Here is a 22,394-nt window from a genome sequence, read left to right on the forward strand (position 1 = left end):
AAGGAAACTAAAACTCATTTGCAATTTAATAAATCTGCTTCTCTGGAGATCTCCAGAGGTCACAGAATAGCCCATTTTGGGAACATTTATATATATACATAAATGCACAGTCTGGCACTGGATGGACCTAGCTTTCTGAGCTTGGACTGAGCGTGAAGTCCCCTCTGTGACACTGTAGCAGCTACAACAAGTCCGTGTTTTAAGTCATGATATCAAAAGAAGTGAAATCATGCTGCTGTGAAGAAGAAGAAATCTTAGTGGGAAATTCTGGGAAAAGACAAACTTGTGGAGCAAACGGAATGCTCAGGAAAGGTAGCTTTAAAGTGGCTCCAGGCACAGGTGTGAAAGGGAACTGGTTATGTTTCCTGTTGCACCCAAAGGGACAGATGCAGACAAGGTTGCACCTAAATATGTGTCAAGAGTTTCACAAGATAGATGACTAAGGGAAGATAACATCAGAGAAACCAGATATGAAACATGAGTTCTGAAGGAGTTCTGAAAGGACAATGTCAACTCTGCAAGTGTTTTGGATAATTAATAACTTTCAGAACATCCAAATGCAGTTCCAGCTAATTGTAAGGGATTGCTGGAACAGTATTTAGAAGGATGGATACACGGATGGATGGATACATGGATGGATGGATATATGGATGGATAGGCAGCCTGCCTGAAAATTTGGTCTGTATTTATAAAAAGTTGCCACTTACGCATTCTGTGCCAAAAGAGATCCTAGATTTTGGTTATCATCCAGCCCCTGAGAAATTTTGCACCTTGTGAATATAGTGTTGTGTGGACGGAGATAAAATAGTAATTCAACAGAACTCCGCCGCCTCTCAGACTTATGTTGAATGCATTTGATGGCCACTGTCATGGACCAAACTATATTTAGTACGAAACCACATTCTAAGCAAACTTCAAGACTACAGAGTGGGAAGGAATTCAAGACAACTTCAAATGTATCACTGTCTAATTAACTAGGTGGATCTGCAAATGATGACATAATATAATGCAACAGTAAAATTAAAGTTCTTCAGCTCTGTATTTTCAACAGATAAACTACAGTTGCAAATCTGACGTTTATTTAAAAAAAAAGACATACAAAAAATAGCAGCAGGGACCAGATGACATTTAAAAACAGGTTCAGGGAGTTTTGACTCACTTCATCAACGCCCCAATTTTTTTTATTTTTTTTTATGATAACCCACGTAAAACATTGGTGGTGCTGAGATCCTCCTCCAGTTGAAATGCAAAATCTCAAGTCACTGACATACTGAGAGATGTCAATCAAAAGATAATTCAATCACCTTTTTTATGCTGTATGTTTAGCAAGGCAATGTTCTAGGACGATTACAAGTCCTCTTTGACTCTTCAATGCAGTAAATCTCTGTCTGTCATGACCTGACCAACAGTGACATTAAAAGGACAGGAATTACAAAAAATACCCTGCTTGGACCACAGAAAGGGGAAATGTATTTCATTTTCACTCAAGTGATGGCTTAGATACACTCATCCACTTCTCCGTCTTTTTAAGATTATTTTAATCAAAGAAGATGGTAACTAATATTGATAAAAAATTAATTTTAGAGGACCTGTTTGCTTCAAGTTTATTACTGTGCATGAGCAAGCTAAAACATGAGCCAGCAGCATGCTCCTGCAGCTAAGAAGGCCAGTGGTATTCTGGGGTGGCTGCATTAGGCCAAATATTGCTATGAGATCACAGCAGGTGACCCTGCTCCTCTGCTCAGCACTGGTGAGGCCTCAGTTCAAGTGGCATGTCCAATTCTGGGCTCTTCAATACAAGAGAGACATACTTGGAGAGTCCAGCAAAAGACCATGAAGGTGATGAAGGGACTGGACAACCTCTCCTAGGAGTAGAGGCTGAGACAGCTGGGGCTGTTCAGTCTGGAATAGAGAAGGAGACTCAGTGGGATCTCATCAATGTGCATAAATTGAAATTACATAAATGCACATAAATTGCACCTAAAGGGAGGGTGCAAAAAGGGTGGAGCCAGGCTTCTTTCATGATCCTCACCTGTCAGAACCCCAGAGGCACTGGGCAAAAACTGAAACACAGAAAGCTCCCTCTGAACATGAGAAAACATGTTTCTTGAGTGGGGATCACTGACACTTGCTCAGGGGCTTTGTGCAGTCTCCATCCTTGGGATGGATCCATTCAGAAGTCATCTGGATGTTGTCCTGGGCAAACAGCCCTAAATGGCCGTGCTTGGCAAGGGGGCTGGACCAAACAACCTCCAGAGGTCCCTTCAACCCTCAACCATTCTGTGATGCTGTGAACTCTAATGAATCATTACCAAGTTGAACTTACAAATGACCACTACTCATCTGTGCCTTGGTACCATTTAGGCCATCCTTGGAAATCACCACTGTTCTAAGGAAAAACACAGTAAGAGGCATGCACAATGCTAACAGATCCATGTAAACCTAACTCTGCTACAAACAATTGGAGAGAATGCAGTTACTTCTATTGTAGATTTGCTTCCCTACACTTCCCTACACACATATCCATTTATATGTATATATACATGTACACAGACACACCACACAATTTTACATATAATTTTATATCTATAATTTCAAAAATCTATTTATCTCTCTATCTTTCTAGACAAAAGGAAACTTTTTCCTTAGGTTACACAGGCCATGTATTCTGGTGCAAGGCAGAGAATGGAAAAGAAGCTTTTTAGAGTCTTCATCACACCATATCCTTTAACTAATGTTACTAGAATAACAAATGTTAGGTTACATGAAGAATTGAAACACTCTCCACCCCCAGCATTCATGTCTGAAATAGGTGCACTCACAGAAATGCAGGTCAAGCTGAAATCCCTTTGAAAATTCAGCCTTTTCTGAAGAAAAAGTTGATAGTTATTGACAAAACGTACTCTGCCTTGTTACTATTCATGATTAAGGAAAGTAAATATTGTCTGAGGCCTAATGAGAATTCCAATGCAATAAAGTCAAGTGTGAAAGGTGCAATCAATAAGTGATGATGCAACAGTATTCCTTTGTAGTTTTGTTATTGTTTAGTTCATGCTATTTGCTGATGCTTGAAAATGAAGTGTTAAGAAATTAGTGTTACAAGGATTAACATTCAGATTTTATTTCTGATATTGTTATGTTTCTACAGTCATTACACTCTGAACACTAATTAGCATCTGCTTTCTTTTCCCACTAGTTAAGGACTGCAAACCAAAGAATTATAGAACACAAATACTATGGAAACGAACATCAGTTTTTTCCATTAACATCCACAAATTAAACCCCATGATGTCCATGGTTAATTTTACACTGCAGGAGTAAGTACTGCAATAAAGTACTGCATTTTCCTCATTTTTTGTGAGAGAAACTATGCTTCAAAGTATATCAAATTTATGAAGGGAGTGTAGTTCCAAATGTGTAATAGATCTCAGCATCCAAGCTGGAATGTTTATGTTCTACATGATATCATAGGTATCCCACCAGGGGCTCAGTTTTGGATTTACAAGTCTTGAATATCTGGAAGCATATTGCTCCAGGAAACAGACAAGGACTACATCTCAGTTACTCAGTTTCTGCAAGGAAACCAGTCTCTCCCAGTCCTTCATCAGACTGATTAATCCCTCTCTGTTTGGCTCAGCTGGATTGGCAGGCACATTGACATCGGTCTCTGCCACTGTGCCATAGCACAGGACACTGGTACCTTGTGTCAGAAATTGAAGGGATGATTTTCTCTTTTCCCTGCAGGCACATTGTACAAGTGACAATTTGTGCTGGACACATCATGTAGCCTGAAGATCCTGAAAATCAGTTTGAATATTCTTTGCAATTCTTTGCAATTGTATTTTCTGAAGAGCCCAGGTAAAAGTTTGGCTATGAGAACTTCAGCGGATTTTCACTGAATACATTTGCAATTAACGTCTTTATGTTTCTGAATATTCTACTATATCAATTGCTCTGGCACTTTATTTTATAGAGCAAGATTTAGGACATGGATGGAAAACAAGGGCTGGTTCTATCCTAAAATAGTTGGTTACATGTCTGTGTTAAGGTGTCATGGCTTTTGAAGTCAGCTAGGAGTATTTGGCATTAATCCCATCCAAAGGGAAACTACAGGTCAAAGTAGACACCTTCCAAAACTCCTGTTCATTATGTATGGTAGAAAATCCCAAGCATTTCACAAGGCAGCTCTACAGTTCTTCCTACACTGCTAAAAGCAATAATTCCTTTGAAACTTTCTTTCTGTATCTTGTAATGTAACAACTTTACAAATTCACTAAGTAAAGAGATAATGCAGTTAAAATTAACTTCTGTTTAAAGAACACAACCCATTCTGACCAAGAAGATTCTCTAATCCATGCACCATTTTTCTTACAAACAGTTTCAATAGAATTAGGTAAAAAATAGGTTTAACACTGGAGAATGATAAATCTGTTCTATATCATGGTTCTTGTTATCAAAATGCATTTTTTGCAGAGCCATGGAAATTACTCTTTCAGTCATGTGAGATCTCTTGACCTATTGCAAATAAAACAGCAGTGTCTTTAACTTTTGGCAACGTCTTTGTTTATGTGTATTTAGAAACAGCTGAGGAAGAAACCTAGTTCTAAATGAACACAGTATAAAATGGCCCATACACGTACACAGCCAAAGGAAAGATAATTATGGGAAATAAAACATGATGTTTCAAATCAACTCCCTAAGAAAATTTAAAAATATAAGAAACCCTATCATATTAACCAGAAAGAACTGTTCTTTCACTTAAGGGATAGTTGGGCAATTATTCAAACCTGGACAAGACTGGATTGTCAAGTGAAATAATAATTCAGAGTTCCACAGGATAATGAGATAGATCTCAAGGCCATTAGCAGTGGTCCTTATTATAATACTAGCCAAGGTTCCCAAAGAAAGAGAGAGAATATTTAAATGAAACTTGTAGGGAACTAGTTTGAACTTGTATATTTGAACAGCTTAATACTGTCTCCTAGTTTCCATTCATTATTGGAGAGAAAGGTATCTACCATGTAAGACTGTGAAATCAGTCAGGCTTTCGAGACTGAAATCCCTGAGGGCAGAAACTAAAACATAAAATAATTGGATAATCAAGCCACATTGAAACTCAAGGAGTTTATATTAAGAATCTCATTCTAGTGAGATTTTAAGGTCTGCTTCAGCACCCAGTTGTCTCCTCTTTCCTGATTGTTTCTCTCTCATTCAAAACAAGCAAATCCAACATATATCTTCTCTGACTTCAGGCATGTCATGAAGAAATACAGCTTTAGACGTAAGGACTTTTTAGGCTGGAAACAGAGGAAGGGATTACTTTATCTCTGTAAAATAGGTCCTGCTTACGAGACATTTGTACATGCATGCTTCATTCTGTTCTGTTTGTTTGCTTTTAACCACTGTGGGAACAACTCAATAGCTGGTGGTCACAGAGAAGCTCTCTAATCCTGGAAAAACAGTTGTCTAGCCTGCAGTTTGTGAGGTACAGCATGGCTAATGTGTCAGCAATTGCCATGATTAGATATACTGCTTGTTTCTCCTAGGTACAGGAATTTCCCAATGCAGGAGCAGATCTAGGTCTGGCATGCCTGGCATCCTCCAGTAAGGAACTCTGCTCTGCACCTTAATGAACATCTCCCAGGCTGACTGGTCTCTGGGGTGCACGGACTATTAGGCTAGACCAGGGTTTACAGCAGGTTAAGCAAGAAGGCTGACTAAGAATTTTTAAATCAAATATTAAAGACTGATTAAATATTTTACGATCTTTTAACTTAGGCTTTGATTTGAAGTTTACTGCATCTGCTAGCCAGAGATCTGCTGAAGGTTAATTGATGGAGGAAGAGTAAATAACAGCTCATGCTGCTGGCCCTAAGTATGCGAGGCATTTAGGAGTATTCCTAACCTCAAGTGTGCAGTCACTGACATGCTCATTTGTCTCACTAGGTTAGTGTCACTAGGGCTCAGATATGTGATCAAATTACTGCCTTGAAAGTGGTTTAAGCTTATGTGTTTTCCCTTGTATTGTATATTTGCACATGTCTCCAGTGACACCAAGTAATCCTTTAAATTGCGTTAATTTGATCATGCATCTGAGTACCTAGTGCAGAAAATTGGGATAGGTGGCTATGGAAAGTGGAGATGATGTCTCTTAGAAGACAAATAGCTCCCATGGAGGAGAGAGACATCCAGCAGAACTCAGTCTACCAGGACAGAGTATAAATCTCTGCCCTTTCTCCTTCTACAAAATCAATGGTTTGTAACTTATAAACGTGACCTGACAAATTGCTTTTGTAGACTTTGGGCTTTTTTCTTTTTTTTTAAAGGGAAAGAATTAACAATAGTTTTATAATTGTTGGTTAATTTTTGGCTATCCAACTGGGCCAGGGTCATTTAAAGCCCATCTAGATAGAGCTCAAAGAAAAATTCAGAAGCTCATCATCCAGCAAGAGCCCTCACCATAGAGGTTTGGAGTTGGAAACTTAAAAGCAATCCAAATATCTAGTTTCACAAAAGTACTGCTGAGACTGTATCTGAGCTTCTTTTCAAGGGAACTTTGGTAAGGGTTTACACATACCAAAGTACAATTTATGTAAAGAGCAGGAAGAGTTATTGGACTAATCATTTTTAATAGAGATTCCTTGTCTTTAATTCAAAGCTACACAACAGAACTTAATAGCTTGTGGCAAATAAATAATTTACACATGGATTGTGTCTGAATAGAAATGCATACATAAAATATCACAGACTTAATGAAGGTGCTGTTTTTTACAAAATCAATTTAATTGATTTTGCTGATAGGTCTGCATTAATATTTTTGTAAACTCCATTTTGCTTTACCTGTACATGTGGCCCAGTTGTGATTCATAAGGGAGGAAGGGAAAACTCTCCAAATGCAATCAGACACTTGGAACACAGAGGGCTGGTAGTTTTGAAGTGTCTGGGGTAAGACACTCGGAAATAACACTCCACTGTGACCTAGTAGAGGGGCTCATTTACAAAGTACTCCTCAGAAAAGGTCAGCCTCTCAGAACGCTCGTGAGTATTCAGTCATGAGTTTTGCAGCATTTGAGCCCAATGAAGCTGGTAATGAAGAGTTTTCCCCTTAATGCTGAACATGTTGGGTTGTTCAGCTGCAGCCAGCTTTGCCTTGTGTTTGGCCTGAGCTCCATCCAGAGTGGGGAGAAGACAAGGGCTGAAGAAGGAGGTCATTGTTGTGGCAGAGGCACAACTGCAGCCAGGGGACAGGGGCTGGATGGAAACATGGGGTATTTCACAGGGAGAGGCATGGGATGATGGCTGCTTTACCCTTGGGAACACCACCTTATCTGATGGGCCTGAAAGCTGTTTTCCACTACTTTTCTCCCACAGCCTGTCGTACCTCCTGTCAACACGCTGCTTTTTGTCGTCAGTAACTCACAAAAGCTCTGCACTTTAGGAAAGCGCGTAGGCAGCCGCCGTAGCTGGCGGGCCCACAGAGAGCGGCAGGGATGCCGAGGGTCAGCGCCGCCCGCCCCCGCTGCGCGCCCGAGGGGGCCGAGCTGGCCCGCCTTACCTTTGGGGTGCCAGGGGTCCGTGAACTCGTACTTCCCCACGCCGATCGTCCGCAGCATCTGCACCCCGTTGGTGTTGTCCGGGCCGCCCACCGCGGCCGCGTTGGGGGGCAGCGGGGCGGCCGCCTGCCCGTTGGTGGCGGGCGCGCTGCTGGGCAGGGCGGCCGAGGGCAGGGCCGGCGGCGGCGGCGGCAGCATGGGGCAGGCCAGGTGGCCATTGCCCACAGCGCCGGGGCCTGGGTGGGCCACTGGGCCCACGCCGCTCATGGAGGACATGCTGAGGGGCTGGCTGTTGGTGTACAAGGGCTGGCTCTGGAGGTTGACCACCATGTTGCTGAGGGGCTGGGAGGGCTGCGGCTGGAGCTGGTAGTGGCCTGGCATCAGTGGGAGCTGGGGGGTGACGTGCGGCGGGAGGGACGGTGTGACGCCGATGACGGGGGCCTGGACGTTGGCGGCTGGGCTGAAGGTGGGCGGCTGTGTCATCCCGTAGGAGTGCGTGATGAGGGCGGGCTGGCTGCCTGCTGCCACCGTGGTGACCCAGGGTGCTGCACCTGTGGCACGAAGGAAGGCGAGCAATGGAGGTGGGCTCGGCATGGGGGAGGACAGACATCAACACCCTCATCTTTCCCCTCCCGCACCCGTGGACGGCACCGACACGCCCCGCTGAACAATACCTAATGCAGTTTGGGATCTGGAGCCGTTCCCAGGCAGTAAGTGCATAAAATTGCTGCAGCGATGTGAGCACAATTGTTAAAATACTCGTCAGGTGACATGTGGCATGTTTGCGGTTTTATGTATTTTGCACTTTATGCAGCTTAAGCACACGCTTCCAAGAAAATTAACCTCTTTCCCTGCTGCGCTTTCACGGCTCCCTGACAAACACTCTGTGTGTATAATAATGGTGCTCCAGCCACTACAAAGACATTGTAATTAGGCGGCTGGCATAGTAGCACAATGTATGATATGTGTCTGGAAGCTGGAAATCATTTCAGGTAGTTCTGGACATAAAAGAAGGCTTAAAGTAATACAGAGTGCCTTTCCCTCCAGTGAAGAGAGAGAAGGATAAAAAAACCCCCACTCTAATGAACTTTCAGCATCTTAACACATTTGTATCAGCACTGGCATAGAAGAAACTTGAGGGGTCTTTACAATGAGGGAAAACCCCTGCTAAAGAATAAAGAAAGGGCTCACAATGAAGTCTAATTTATAGAGGTAAATGGAGATAGTGCATTGAATTTGCTTTGAACGATTTTCCCTGGTAGAATTACAAATAAGATTAGAGACCTACCTGGGTTTTCACTCTCCCTCATCTGTTTAGATGGAGGCTCATCGGTGTCCCAAGGCGTGGACTGATTGATGGGTGTCTGTCCCCACCTGACGCTTGTTGCAAGTCCTTGAGGCTGATTTTCAGTCTTGGAAATGCAAGGTGTCTACCAGAGAGAAAGAAAAATACAGAATAAAAATGTTTTGACTATTGGGATTAATTATGTTTCCTCATAACTAGCAGCTTGCTTGTTTGTTACCATCCAAGAGGATAACCTAAGATCTTTAAATATCATTCATTTGGGGGTTGGACTACTATCTCCAGATGTCCCTTCCAACCCTAACAGTTCTGTGATTCTGCGACTGACCTCCTGGCTTGCATGAGATGTCTGTATAAAAATATAATATATTTTTAAAAAATGTTTCTGGAAATTTAATAGATCTACATTAAAAAATTCACAACAAACCAGTATTTTCAGAAATAAGTCACATCAATTGCCATAAAAAACCCCAAACCCAATAAACAACGCAGATATGGTAATATCCACTCAGTGGCAGTTACATAAAATGGAACAATCTTCTGTTTGCTCAATTTCGTCCAAAAATAGTGAGTTTTGTTTAGCAGGAGGCAGAACAAGAGAGACTTATTTACAACTGTAGGACAAATTACTGCAGAACAGTAAAGAGAAGTCTTCGTATTTACTGTCTGTCAACCCTTGAAATTGAATGCCAATAAAAAAAAGCATAACATCACTGGCTGCTAAAGTGGGTATGCTGGCAGGTCTTCAGAGAGGTTAAAATAACTGTAAAGGAGGGGAAGAATTTGGGCTGAATAATCATCAAAGCAGACATGATCTGAAAGAGATCTCTTGATGAAGAAACTATCACATGGATTTAAATGCTACACCAGACCCCTGCTGCAGTTTTAGGGAACCTTCCCAAACAATCATGCCTTTGCTGAGAAAAGACTTGTAGAAAACAAGGGTGCTCCAACAGGTCTAATTTATTTAAGTCTGCTGTGTATTTCATTGCTGGAAGATTAAAAGTTTTTTGTTTTGTTTTGTTTTTACTGGTGTCAGAACCTCTAAACCAAGCAAATGGAACCAGCTGCCTACTGCTGAATGAGTATTGAAGAGTGAAGCCATAAAGAACAGGAGACCAGTCTGAGTGATTGTTTGTTTGCCTCACATCTGGGAAGTAATTTAGCTCAGAGATGGGGGTACAGCAGCTCCATAAATGCCCTGGGTCACACTGTACCAATGAAATCTCTGTCAACACCAGCAGCCTGTTCACCCATCACCAGTACCTCAATCAACCCATGGAAAGGAAGTTATTAGCAAACCCATTTATGCCCTCTGCAAATACATGCACACCTTCCCCAAGCCAATCTGTCATTCCTCCTGTCTCCGAATCCACCGGAGGCAGCTGCTTCCTCCTGCCTGCCCTTCTTCCTCACCAGCACCCCCACAAGCACCTGCCCTGCTCCAGTGCTCCCCCCTTCACCCAAGAGCCTCTGATCTCTCCTGACACCCACTCCCTTTTCTGCCTGAGCTTTATCCTTAGTGGGCTCCTGGAGTCAGGAGCTGTGTGTGCACACCTTGACAGAGGACACAGGTTTTGCTGTGCTGCCCTCTTTGTTCCCAGAAGCCACAATGAGAATATTTCCCCCACTAGAAATGCTATGTATTTTTTCCTGCAATTGTTTTTTTTTCCAAAACTCATCAATTTATTCTTTTCCATAGAATAGAGGGTTGTGATTTTTTTTTTTTTAATGTAATTTCTCTGGGTTTTTTTCTATTTTATTTGCACCAAGGACAATAATATTCTGGTTTTAGATTCACATTTACTTATGTCCCCACCATTGTGACCACCTCTGTAACTTTTGCAATTGAAATAAAAATTAGTCAGAAAAGTCATAAAGAGAGGACATGCAGACAGTCAAGAGCTGTAAGAGCTCTGGTCTGTTCATGGTGAAGAAAGGGCAGGAGGGGAAGAAATAAGTCTCAGTTTTGAAATGCTTTCTATTTATAAATTGTCCTGAGAAAATCATTAACCTGAATACCTTTAGCTTTTCTATTGTACAAGGTCTTTGACACAAAAGGACATAACACTTCTGGTGGTTTACCAGTTCATGTTAGCAGTATCCCTTTGGGTCTAGCTAAGCTGTTTAACCAAAGCACTCTGTTCAGCCAAAGCACTCTGAAGTAGTAAAATAAATAAATAAATAAAAGACCCACCACCATTCTCTGCCTATATATCAGCTAAAATACTTCTCCCAGAAATACCAATACTTATTCCAAAGCAAAGCTTTAAAAAATGTAAATGCAATACAGAGAAATGGGCATCTCTGTGTTCCACATGTGGCATCTGTGTGTGGCATTTCTTTGTTGTATATACTGGGTCTTACCAGTGGGTTTGAAATACACACTTATCATTATTATGAGGCATTGTCAAGACAGGCAGAATCTTGTTTAACTTTGTTACATTCCCAAGCTGCTTTTAAACTGTGTTCATATAAGAAAAAAATTCCTCTACCTTAAATAATACAGAATGACACACATGCTACAATTTTAAAAGAACCTGTATGTTTTGTCCAGAATGGGTAAAGAAGGAAGTACAGCTTTGCTAAATCCTACAAAGATCCAGTTTCTTATTTTGGAATTTGTTTTCTGAAAACCCTAGAGCCCCATATCAGACACATGTGAAAGTGGAAGAGTCTGCAACCAAATCTAGATCTAAATTCCATACTTTGAGCATTAAAAAAGAGGAAGGAGGTTATCAGGTTTGCTATCAATAAATGCTTCTCCTTCACTTTCACTAAATGCCTGATTTTATTTCATTAAACATGCTCACAAACCCTGCTTCTTAGGGGCTCAGAGGATTTAAACAAACAAATCCAGTAGGTTGCTTTCAAACTGTACTCTCAAACTTGTACTTGTTTGATCAGAAAGTACCAGAGATCAGCTGGTATGAAATCACAACACACATCCATGAAACACAGACAGTAATGGTGGTGGAAAGAGAGAAACAGTTCACTGAACTTCCTTTTAAAATGTATACATACTTCTGGTCTCTGATCTAATTTCTGCTTTATTTTTCTTAATACATGAAGGGTTACATTACAAGTGTTATATGTCTCTGATCTGATTGCAGCAATTACCCATTTGTGTCTCTGGAAAGTGAAATTATTTCCAGCGTTATCAAACAAAGGAACTTTGTGTCCATTCGCTCAGGCCCACGACAGTGCTCTATTTGATGCTTTTAATGTACAACACAAATGACCAAAAAATGGCCTGTATTATGCTAGTTGTGCAGGGGGAAGAGCTGTGTTCCATTAGTGATCCACAGACTTCACAGAAACTAATTGTACTATGTTACACTTTTATCTTTAGCTTTCATGTCAGATGCTTGTTTGAATTAAACATGGAACACATGAAAAAAGGAAATGCATTACAAAATCTACTGGGTATACATCTCTGCCAAAAGTCTATTTACATGAAAAGACCAAAAGGTTTCTAAAAGGTTTGTTAAAGCCTGGCTAGTCAACAGCAGCACTGGCTAGTTAATTGCCTGAAATTCCTGGCAGACTACAAAGACTACTTAAGGAATCATCAGCATCTTTCTAGCACCCGTAAAATGTTCAATTTGTGCTCTTTGTCATGGATAGAGTACCCCAAAATAAAATCTCAGGATATTTTTTTCCTCTTTAGTTTGAAGCTACTATTAAGAACCAATAAAAATGTTCAGCTGAAGTCTGCATTTCACCACCTGCCACTTTGAACTCCAGAAGGGAGCAGTCTCCCAGTTTTAAGGAAATTAACTGCAATACAGATGTACAGACAGAAGAGAGCAAGACAGAACAATTCTGGAATTACATGAGACTAACACAGACAAGTTGCCAGACTGTCAATTTCTTGCAGCTCAAGCAGTCATAAACCATGGCCCATAGGCAATAGTAATTGTTGTACAGCTGGTCCACTGAACCTTATTATATTAAAACATTAAAACCTTCAGATTCATGGGGCTTTTCAGAATATCCACAAGAAAGTTCATGAGTTCACAGCCATCAGCTGGTGCTAAAGATTGGGAATTAGTGATTTGATCTATACAGCATCATGGCTGTATACAGCTATTCTTAGGTATTGAGGAGGTATAGCTACAACTAAGTCTGACTTTAAGTCCTAAGCTTTACAAATCTGTAATGAAATAAGATCTTCTAGTAAGACCTTTTTACATCAATAGAAACATAAAACCTATTGTACTACCAACAGCATCAAGAGTATGTTAGTGGACTTAAAAAACCTAACAAACACAAAAATCCAACAACAAAAATTCCAGTACAATCTTACTCAGGTTCAACACCACTAAGCACCTCCTGCAAAGGCCTTACAAACACATTTCAGGAAATTCTTCTCAACTTGTGGAATCACTGACACACATCCTGCTATGGCTCAGAGTGTTAAGACCTATTCTAACAGTTTCATGATCAAAAATGGAAAGAGAGATCTGGAAAGAGAGATACTATTTGTGATTCCCAGCAATCAAAATTGTTTTAAAAAGACCTTCATTTAAAGTGATGGATGAGAAGTAGTGAATCTCTGTTCCAATTTTCCAAAGGAGATTGGGAATGGCAGCTTAATACCAAGATAATGTATCCCATATGCAACCCAGTCTATTTCTCTTCCCATTGAAAATAAAAAGGTTGAGGTGCATGCATGCACAGAGGCAAACATTCCCTCCCACAGATTCAGGTTTTATGGCCTGTCATGGGTAAAAGCAACTTCAGTTTAATGAGGGAATTCTTTTAAAGCTGTTCTCTATGCCTCTAACTGGTAATGACTGGTGGCCCTGGTTGGGTTTGAAGTCTGAATATGTCTGATGCTCTAAAAAGTTTAGTGGTCTCTGCACCGAAGAGTTTATTGTCTAATTTATAGTTCACACTGTTAATATTGCATGAAACAGGTATTATTTGTAGGCATGCATGTAAAATTGAACCATACAGGGATAAATCTTCATATGGAGCAAATTCCTACATGGCGCTGGACAGGACCCAAGTATATTTCTGAGTTTAGTCCATGGCCCAAGTAGCTCTTAAGGATGGAAGTAGAGCTTTTAAAGATGCACTGATGACAGCAATATCTCCCCAGCACTGGCTGTGTGGCTGGGCTACAGAAATTAAACTGTTGTTTTAAGAGACAGATGTACTGTAACATATTAAAAACCTAAGAGATATTGACAAGCCAGCGTGTAAGAGGAACAGAAAGAACAGTCCTGCAGTAAAACCTCATTCAAGGACTTGCTCATGGGTGGAGAGAAGAACTCATCTACCTTACAGCTCCCATCACCAGGTAATTCAGCGATGACACAGCGTTGTTTTTCTCTTCCCAAAACTAATGCAGGAGCCGCAAGAAAGCGAGTAATACAGTTAACTCAGAGGAAAAACGTTACTACCCTGCATAAAAGACAAAAGAAGTCTAAGTTCCCTCTTGAGTAGACAGAATAATTCAATATTTAGACTCTTTAAACACCATCCAGCAAGAAGCCACCGGTCAGGGCAAGCTCTGGAGCACCATGGCACAGACTTCAGAGACACATGGCTCAGCAGCGGGGTAAAGTCCTCGCCTTGCAGCGGATTTAAAAACACTCCCCACCTCGAGGTTAATGACACAGGCTCGGAGTAACCCATGAGTGCAGCAGACCCACATCCCTGTGATGGATGCATTCTACCCCTTAACCAAACTGCGGTAGTTTGGTAGAGGCTGCAAAGGAAGTAAAAATCTGATCCGTGTCCAGGCCAAGACCTTCTCTAGTTTCAACTTGTTCTCTGAAAAACCATGAAGGAAACAGTGAGAGAGTGAGCATCAATGCACATGAGCTTGGAACACTGGTCATGCGATTAACACATGAAAAGCTGGTGGCTTTTCCAAGATTCATTAATCGAGGGGCAAAGAAATTTCTTGGTACAAGGAGAGTCATGCATACCTTTTCCATCACATGCAATTGGGACTATAACCCAACCACTTTATTCCAGAAATATGACAGCCTAAGTGAGCCTCTTGAGCTCTTCTGGCCAGGCAGCCCGGTTGCATGGTGGTGATCCTTCCTTGAGCTGGGACAACTCTCAAGAAGTCTCCTTGAGACACCAAGACCTTTAACCAATGGCTGATCTGTCAGGAACCTAAATTAATACTAATGAAACATTACTAATTCATGCAGCTATTCAATATTAATTATTATCAACTTATTATAGATCATTCCATTAGATATAATCCCACATCCAAGTCTGAAACCTTGATTGGACCTAACTGCACCAAGGCTCCACAATTATTTAAGAATGAAAGCGGGTCCACTCTGAACCTTGTGACTCAACAGAAGACTCTTCCTCACTCTTTGTATTTCTTTCATAAGATATAGACCTTTGTCTGAGACTCAGACTGGACTTGGCTGCACCTAAGTTCCACCACTCTGTATCTCATGACTCATCGGGAGAGTCTTCCTTACCATTTTGCATCTCCGGTCTCTGAGCAAAACATTCTAATTTGATTCTAACTCAGTTTGCATTTGTGCCCTTCTTCCATGCAGTAATTAATAAGGTGAACCTCACCATCAAACTTACTTAACCTTTGTAAACCACTGTTAAACTTTGTTAAATTCCACTGAACTTATTAACTAATGAAACATATTGCTGCTTCTCTCTTGAGTGAGGTGCATTCCACCCATTCCCAGCAGCTCCAGACCAGCACAGCATCAGACCTTTACCCAGCCCTGGGTGATCCTCGCTCCATGCAGAGCAGAACTTCTCACCACTCAGTTTGTGAGCACAAGTATGAGCATGTCCAGCTTCTTCCCACCACCAAAATCAACCCCAACTTTCCTTGAACCTTGGCTACTCTAGTAAATAAGAGCCCAAATTCCCTAACTCTGACAATGCAATGGAAGGTATACTGGGAAAGGGTCAACATCTTCTCTCTTATCAACCTTTTCTAAGGCTCACCATCCACATTACCTGCAGGTTCGTGAAGGGAAGAGAAGGAATGAGATTATGGAAAAGAACAGAGAAAGATGGGAGAGAAAAGGGTGAATTGACCACAGGTGGTGTCTATTTCTTTCTCATGGCTGACTGCCCAGTACAACCACTGCTCTTACACAAGTGCTTCCGTCATTAGCTAGGAATGAATGCAGGACCATGAAATGACAAGAAGTGCTTCATAAATGCTACTTTGTATTCTGTCTTGGCAAATTGCACCAGCAGAGGCTCAGGTACTCACCCAGCTGCCTTCATTTCTCAGCGAGAACATCAGGGAACGGAGCTGAGGTATCGAACCAAGGTCCCGGCTGCGACACTTGCTGCTCCAGGACACCAGGGACATCAGCGCACGACACTGGGTTCGAGCACAGAAGCCCCACTTTAGCCTGAGCAGAACCTCCTCTACTAACACGGTCTGCATGCAGATCAACCCCAAATCAGAGCAATGCTACGAATGCAAAATCATCTCACGACGGAGGAGAAAACGCGCGGCACCGGGAACAACGTGGCAGCTACAGAGAACATGCACTGCGCAGCGCGAGAGGGCTCTCAGAGATCCTGCAGGCATCCCACGGCACGGGCAGATAAATCCAGCTCATCATAAGTGCTTTTTGTCAGAGGGCTTAAGGAAATATGGGCAATAATGGAGTAAGTGCTTGTCAGACCAGAATCCCAAGGGTGCACAAAGGATGTTGCCCTTATGTACTGGCAAAGCTACTGAAGAAGAACCTAAAGGCAGACTTCTTGAAAATGAAACATTTATCTTGAATGCAAATGCTGGCCATTGCTAGGCTCAGAAGTCACTCCATATGGCATTTTTATGCAAAATTTCCCATGGAATTATTTTAATTATCCAAACAGGACCCCAAATTTCATTCTGGATGAGGGCCTGAAGCATTAGAAAGAAAAAGAAGAATACTTAAGAAGCAAAATGCTCCAATCCCAGCAGTAAGTTACTGCTATAAAAGTTCCTTTTTCTTGTATTGGATGCCGACATTTTACATTCAAGCCCTCTGAACTCAGTATTTCAATTGTAGTACACAGTCCGTGGCAGGAAAGTGCATGTTCTCTGCCTACACAGCAGGCACATAAAAAGAAAGGGAAAAAAAAAAAAGAAACCAATATAAGCCTGTGAGTGTTGAACAGTGCTGCGTGATATTAGTGATTTATTAACTTGGTTTGATCAATAAGACTATCATCAAGGGCACATTTAGTTTGCACATATATTTCACTTTCTAACAAGCACTTTTGTGTGCTCACTTTAGTTTCCATAATCTGATCCAGGTCTCAGGAAGCTTTCTTTAAGGGAGAACAGAGAATTCTTTTTCTAAAAAAAGGATCAAAGTGTACCCAGTCAACTCTCAAACAAAAGGACAGACAGTACTGTAGAAACAGCATGCTTACCTTTCACAGCAAAAAGAAAAATAAGCCTATAGGTTAGGGTTTATCACTGCCTTAAGTTCATCAACACCAATTAAGCTATTAAATTGTGGCTGAATTTGGATCACAGCAATTAAAATTTTTCAACTTTCTTTGAGTGTCTTCCATCAGTAACATGCTAATTTAATGCATAATTTAAACTCTGCTGTCCTTTAATTCAGCATTTGTAAATAATTAAAAAAAGAACTAAAAATCCTTTTGCACTTACAAAGCTGACCCCCTCCCCCTTTTGCTACTGCAAAACACCCAAGACTTTTCAATCAAGAATTTATTTAACTTTTTCATATTTGAAAGTAAAAGCCATAAAAAAGATGAGAAACTGATTTACAAGATAAAACAATTAGCTCTGGGATATGTGCATTAAGACTAATAAATTTCACATCATATTTTAAGAAGTGGAGGAGGAATCCCAGATATATTAGACTTTATTCAAATTCTATTGAAATGTTCAATTAAGAGCATCTTATGAAGGTAGGTTATGCAGTCACTAAAATTAAGATGTGAAAAACAGCATTAGAGTGCTATTTCTCTCAGACACTATACACTTTAACAATCCATCCCTTTTCTACTTCCAAGATAACATCTAAAATCTGGGTATTCCTGTAATTGCTCTAGTCTTGTTAAAATTTTTGGTTGTCTAAAGGAATCTCAAACATAATTCACAGTGAAAAATATTACAATAACATACTGCATTCCCTTTTAACCCAAAATTACGGATCTCAATGATTCTTATTAAAACCTTTTTTCCTCTGCTTTAAAAACATTTTCCTCTGTGCAGGCAGACGATTCAAACAAGTTTGTGCAAAACCAGCTCTAACCCATTGATATCCCACTGGTTCCTAAAAAAGGTAAACATTCCCCAAGCTGTTTGACCAGACGTGACTGGCAGATGCTTTTTGGGAATGAGGTCTCAAGATACATCCCTGTTTCCATTCAGATTCAGAGCTTTAGTAACACAAGAACTTCAGTGCAGGATCAGGCAGTGAGGCAGTCATTTAATTTGAATTACCACAGACTGCTAATATATAGTTTTGCTGGAAACACAGTCACTGTTTTCTTCAATTCTTCTGCTCTGTAGGTTTTACATCAAAGCATTCCTGCTTGTTTTGTTTCTGTATCTCTGCGCTACCAATAGGAAGCTGCCCAGTTCTCCTGTTTTCTTTCAGCAGAATGGATTCGTGGACTAGCATGACTGCCTCAGGTGCCTCAACCACCATCCTTCTAAAAGATTTATGGCAAACACATCGCATCCCAAGATATAAATCTACTGAATGGCTATTAGACATACTTGGCTGTCCACAGGCACATGATTTAAAGCAAAACTGAGAATGGTATAGCGTGGTCTAGCATTACTGGTACACCTGTCAGAATTGTGCTACATCACTGCACATTTTTTCCAGACACCTCACTCTCATTTTTGGTGTGAATCAGATGATCCTTTGGTATTACTCTGTTCACAGCAACTTGTGATGCTAAACACTCCTTTGTCGTCCAAGGATAAATGGGTACCATAGATTAAGCTCTACTTACATTTCCTTAATTGATTTACATTCCTTTACTTTTTATTCTCTTAAGATTAAATTTTTCTAATCATCCAGTTTGAGCCATTGGACTAATTAAGAAGAGGACATCCAGCAAGGATGCGAGTTTGGCCAAAGACTTTTTTTTTCTGTTTTTGAAAATCCCCTGTTACGTATCTTTAAAAGAAAATTCATGTTACAAAAAGCATAAAAGCTCACACCCTCTTTGCTCCCAGGAAGTTAAAGTAAACCACCTCTAAAAATAATCTCCCACTCAAGAAATGTCAAGGTGACAGGGAGAGAAAGAGAAGGGTTATTGTGAGCACTAAATAACACAGGTTAGTTCTGTAAGCCATGAAGGGAAGGACAAGCTAAAATTAAATGACCTTTGGTAGGGATACCTCACCTACAACAGCGAGTCGTTATCTGATCTTCCTAATTCTCTTCCTCTGCTGTTGCAGGTCATGGTCCATCCGAAGCTGCTATTCCTGCTAGGATGGGTGCAGGGCAGACAGTGCCCTTGTGTTCCCCCCAGATGGACTGCCAGGGAGGCCAGCCTGGGGTCACTGCAGGTAATACCCCTAAAGAGGCGGCGTGTCCCCTGCTGAACTTGCCGTGGCTTTCAGAAGAGCAAGGGGAGTTCTAGCTGCTCTTGTACAACCATTGCCTCCAGAATACAAGCTCAGCCTTGGTTTGTTGTAATAAAGTTTCAGTTAGAACACAAATCTATAAATATGTAACAGTGCAGATCAAAATGGCCAACTTTGGTCACAGCTACTAATCGGAGTGAGAGAAGAAGCAAAACAGGACCACACACCTACTCTGAAAAAAACCCAACAGGCATGCTTTCCACAACAGGTGTAAATCAGAATTATCTTTGTTGAGAATCCAAAATCTCCTTTCCACCCATACCACAGTTTTTGGAGTGACTGTTAGCTTCAGACAAGCACTGACTGTACCAGATTTTCCAGATGTTATTAGAATAAAGCACAGAGCCATATCTTGTTTTTTTGTGTTTAGTGATGATTCTGTGTCAAATTCAAACACAGATCACATGTTGAGTTTCTTAAAATAATTGAGTTAGCAAGAAAGTTGCACCATTAAGCAAGATCTCACACCAAACGTGTCTGTCTCAGAAAGGGTCACAGAATTTGTGACATTTAGATGAGAGGAGATATAGTTGGACTGAATGACAACTGTAGGTCCCTTCCCACTGAACTGCTTCACTTCACTTCACTTCACTTCACTTCACTTCACTTCACTTCACTTCACTTCACCTCTATTCTATTCTATTCTATTCTATTCTATTCTATTCTATTCTATTCTATTCTATTCTATTCTATTCTATTCTACAACTAAATAAGCATATGTACATATATATATATATCTTTCCCTTTCAAATACTGAGCTGTGGATGCTATAAAAAAGTTCATCATCTTTCTCTAGTAGTCCAAGCTTCATATACTGGGGAAGAAAAACAAGAGGTAAAAGCTAACAGACTCACTGAGGGCTTGCTTTTCTAATGCTGCATTTGATTAATTATATGATTTACTTTCAATGACTGCTTCAATCAATCCTGATCAAATTAACAAAGACAATGATCAGAAATACCAGACTAAAACACAATACAAATTATTTGGTTCCAGGGGATCCAATCAAAGGAAACAGGATTAAATTAGCCAGTGATCGGATTAAGGAAAAGTTGCTGTATAAAGTCAGAAGAAATGTATTAGTACTTCGGGCCATTTGCTGTGTCTCTAGGTTGCCATTTCCCTCTCTTTACCTAGAGTTCTCAATACATTTTAAACAAAATTGAGATTTCTAGGTATTACAAAGGTAATGGGGAAATAGAAATAATAATAATGCTATTATATTATTTCACAGTACTATAGTGTATGGGGCTCTGCCACAGCAGGCACCCTCTGAAGAAAAAATACACCCCCTTACAGTATCCTTCCCCAGGAGTCTGTACCTCAAGGAGTTTCCAGTCTATGTGCACTACACAGAGATCAAAACATGACAGAATATCAGGATACAATCAAAAAGACAGAAAAACCCATTTAATTCTACAACGTTAGTAAAGCACAATGATGAAAAAGCTACTGTTCAACAAGGAGTGTTAATGAAAGTTGCCAGTGATACAGCTGAAAATATAGTTCTTACCTAAAAATGAAAGTGAATACAAGTATCACAGGAGAAATACTTCTATTTGCTGTGTACCAAGCTGAACCTCGAGCAGCTGACAAGGTCCTACAGCACTGAACAGAGATTTACCTTCAAATGCCTTGGGCTCATGCTGGTTCAACTGGACCAGTCAGTGCCCAGCTGCAAAGGGACTTTGTGTCCAATGTGAGGCAAAAGAAATGCTGGGGACATCAGGAGCCAGCTCATTTGGAAGGAACTTGGAAAATATAAATGCTGAGTTAGACTGAAACCAGACTCAACTCCTGCCCTCTTTTTCTGCTAAGAGATTCACTTAATAGATAAATGAGGGATGTAGAGAGGTATTCCCTAAGGACTGTTAATAAAGCTACTTCAGAATGCTGGCAGGCTGTGCTGCTTGTGAATCCTGGCCCCACATGCTGCACGGGATGAGGAAGGACACTGGACTGGATGTGCTGCTCACATGGCAGCAATCCTCAGCAGCACAGAGACAGAAAACCTACATTGCCACTGATACCACTGTGCACATTAGGGGCCAAAGCAGATGGTTCACCCACCTTTCAAAAATAGTAAGAAAAGGAGCTGCTGTAGTCTGAACAAAAACAAAAGGCAAAGCAGGTGTAAGCAGGTCAGATGCAAATCAACAAATCCAAACATTTGTCACTTAAGAAAGTATTCAGGAGCTGTACAGGGAGACTCCTTCACTATCACCTGGTACAGTGCCACTTCCATCTCTAAGTACAGTAACTGCCAGCACACATCACACCCACCCAGTCACCTGACAGGACTTTGGCATTTGTGATGGCCCCGGGACTTTCCTTGCAGGCAGGGAACAGACCCAGCGAGTGCTGTGGTAGCTGACCTTCTGACAGTGGGATGATTTTCATCCCAAATGAAACCACAGGACACATGAGACAACAACTGCTGGTCAGCAAGGCAGATATTCACCCAAAAGACCTGGTTTGTATGGCCATGGCCATGTGTTCTTTCCTTGCAGCTCACCAAGTATTTGTGCTTAAGGACTCTCCTTGCAAGAATGAACATTTGAGGGGCTGCTTTACTTACTGAGCTCGAGAAAGTATTTAAAGAAACATCCATCTCTCCCTTCCCACAACTTAAGGGACTTAATATTTTGTCTTTGTTTTCAGCTATGACAGTGAGTAAATTTTAAAGCATCAGCTCTTCTCAGCCAAAAGACATTTGGCACTATGATTAAGAATGTATTATCTTGTCTCTTCTGTCCCTTTAAGGAGTAACTTATTTGTATGTACAGGCTTTTTCTCACACTGTGCCTTGCTACATTCTTTTTTCAATCTCATTGCAATTTTTTTCAAGAGTATTCTCAGTTTCATTTTCTTACTTTATTTTCCTCATGTCTCTATCTCTCTCTTCACCCTTTCTATCACATTCTCTCCTAAGTGAAATGAG

General features: G+C 40.9%; 1 protein-coding gene and 1 long non-coding RNA gene across 7 annotated transcripts in view; one reads left to right on the top strand and one right to left on the bottom strand.

The window, feature by feature from the left end:
* KLHL29 (kelch like family member 29) overlaps positions 1–22,394 on the bottom strand; it is a 387,198-nt gene that overhangs the window by 129,428 nt on the left and 235,376 nt on the right. For 3 of the 5 annotated variants that reach the window (XM_064411797.1, XM_064411794.1, XM_064411793.1), the window contains 3 exons: positions 16,085–16,198; positions 8,842–8,983; positions 7,556–8,104 (listed from right to left, as the gene is read on the bottom strand). In XM_064411797.1, coding sequence (XP_064267867.1) covers positions 7,556–8,104; positions 8,842–8,983; positions 16,085–16,198 — 805 coding nt within the window. The remainder of the gene's footprint in view (positions 1–7,555; positions 8,105–8,841; positions 8,984–16,084; positions 16,199–22,394) is intronic. The other 2 variants (XM_064411796.1, XM_064411798.1) reach the window with 1 other exon arrangement.
* On the top strand, positions 1,736–11,052 carry LOC135295933 (uncharacterized). 2 transcript variants are annotated; one of them, XR_010357969.1, is made up of 3 exons: positions 1,736–1,839; positions 3,745–3,858; positions 9,896–11,052. It is a non-coding gene; the product is annotated as an uncharacterized LOC135295933 (long non-coding RNA). The 2 variants fall into 2 exon arrangements; XR_010357968.1 differs by lacking the exon at positions 9,896–11,052 and adding an exon at positions 5,547–5,721.

The sequence above is a fragment of the Passer domesticus genome, chromosome 3, assembly GCF_036417665.1.
Source record: "Passer domesticus isolate bPasDom1 chromosome 3, bPasDom1.hap1, whole genome shotgun sequence".
In the NCBI taxonomy this organism is placed as follows: Eukaryota; Metazoa; Chordata; class Aves; order Passeriformes; family Passeridae; genus Passer; species Passer domesticus.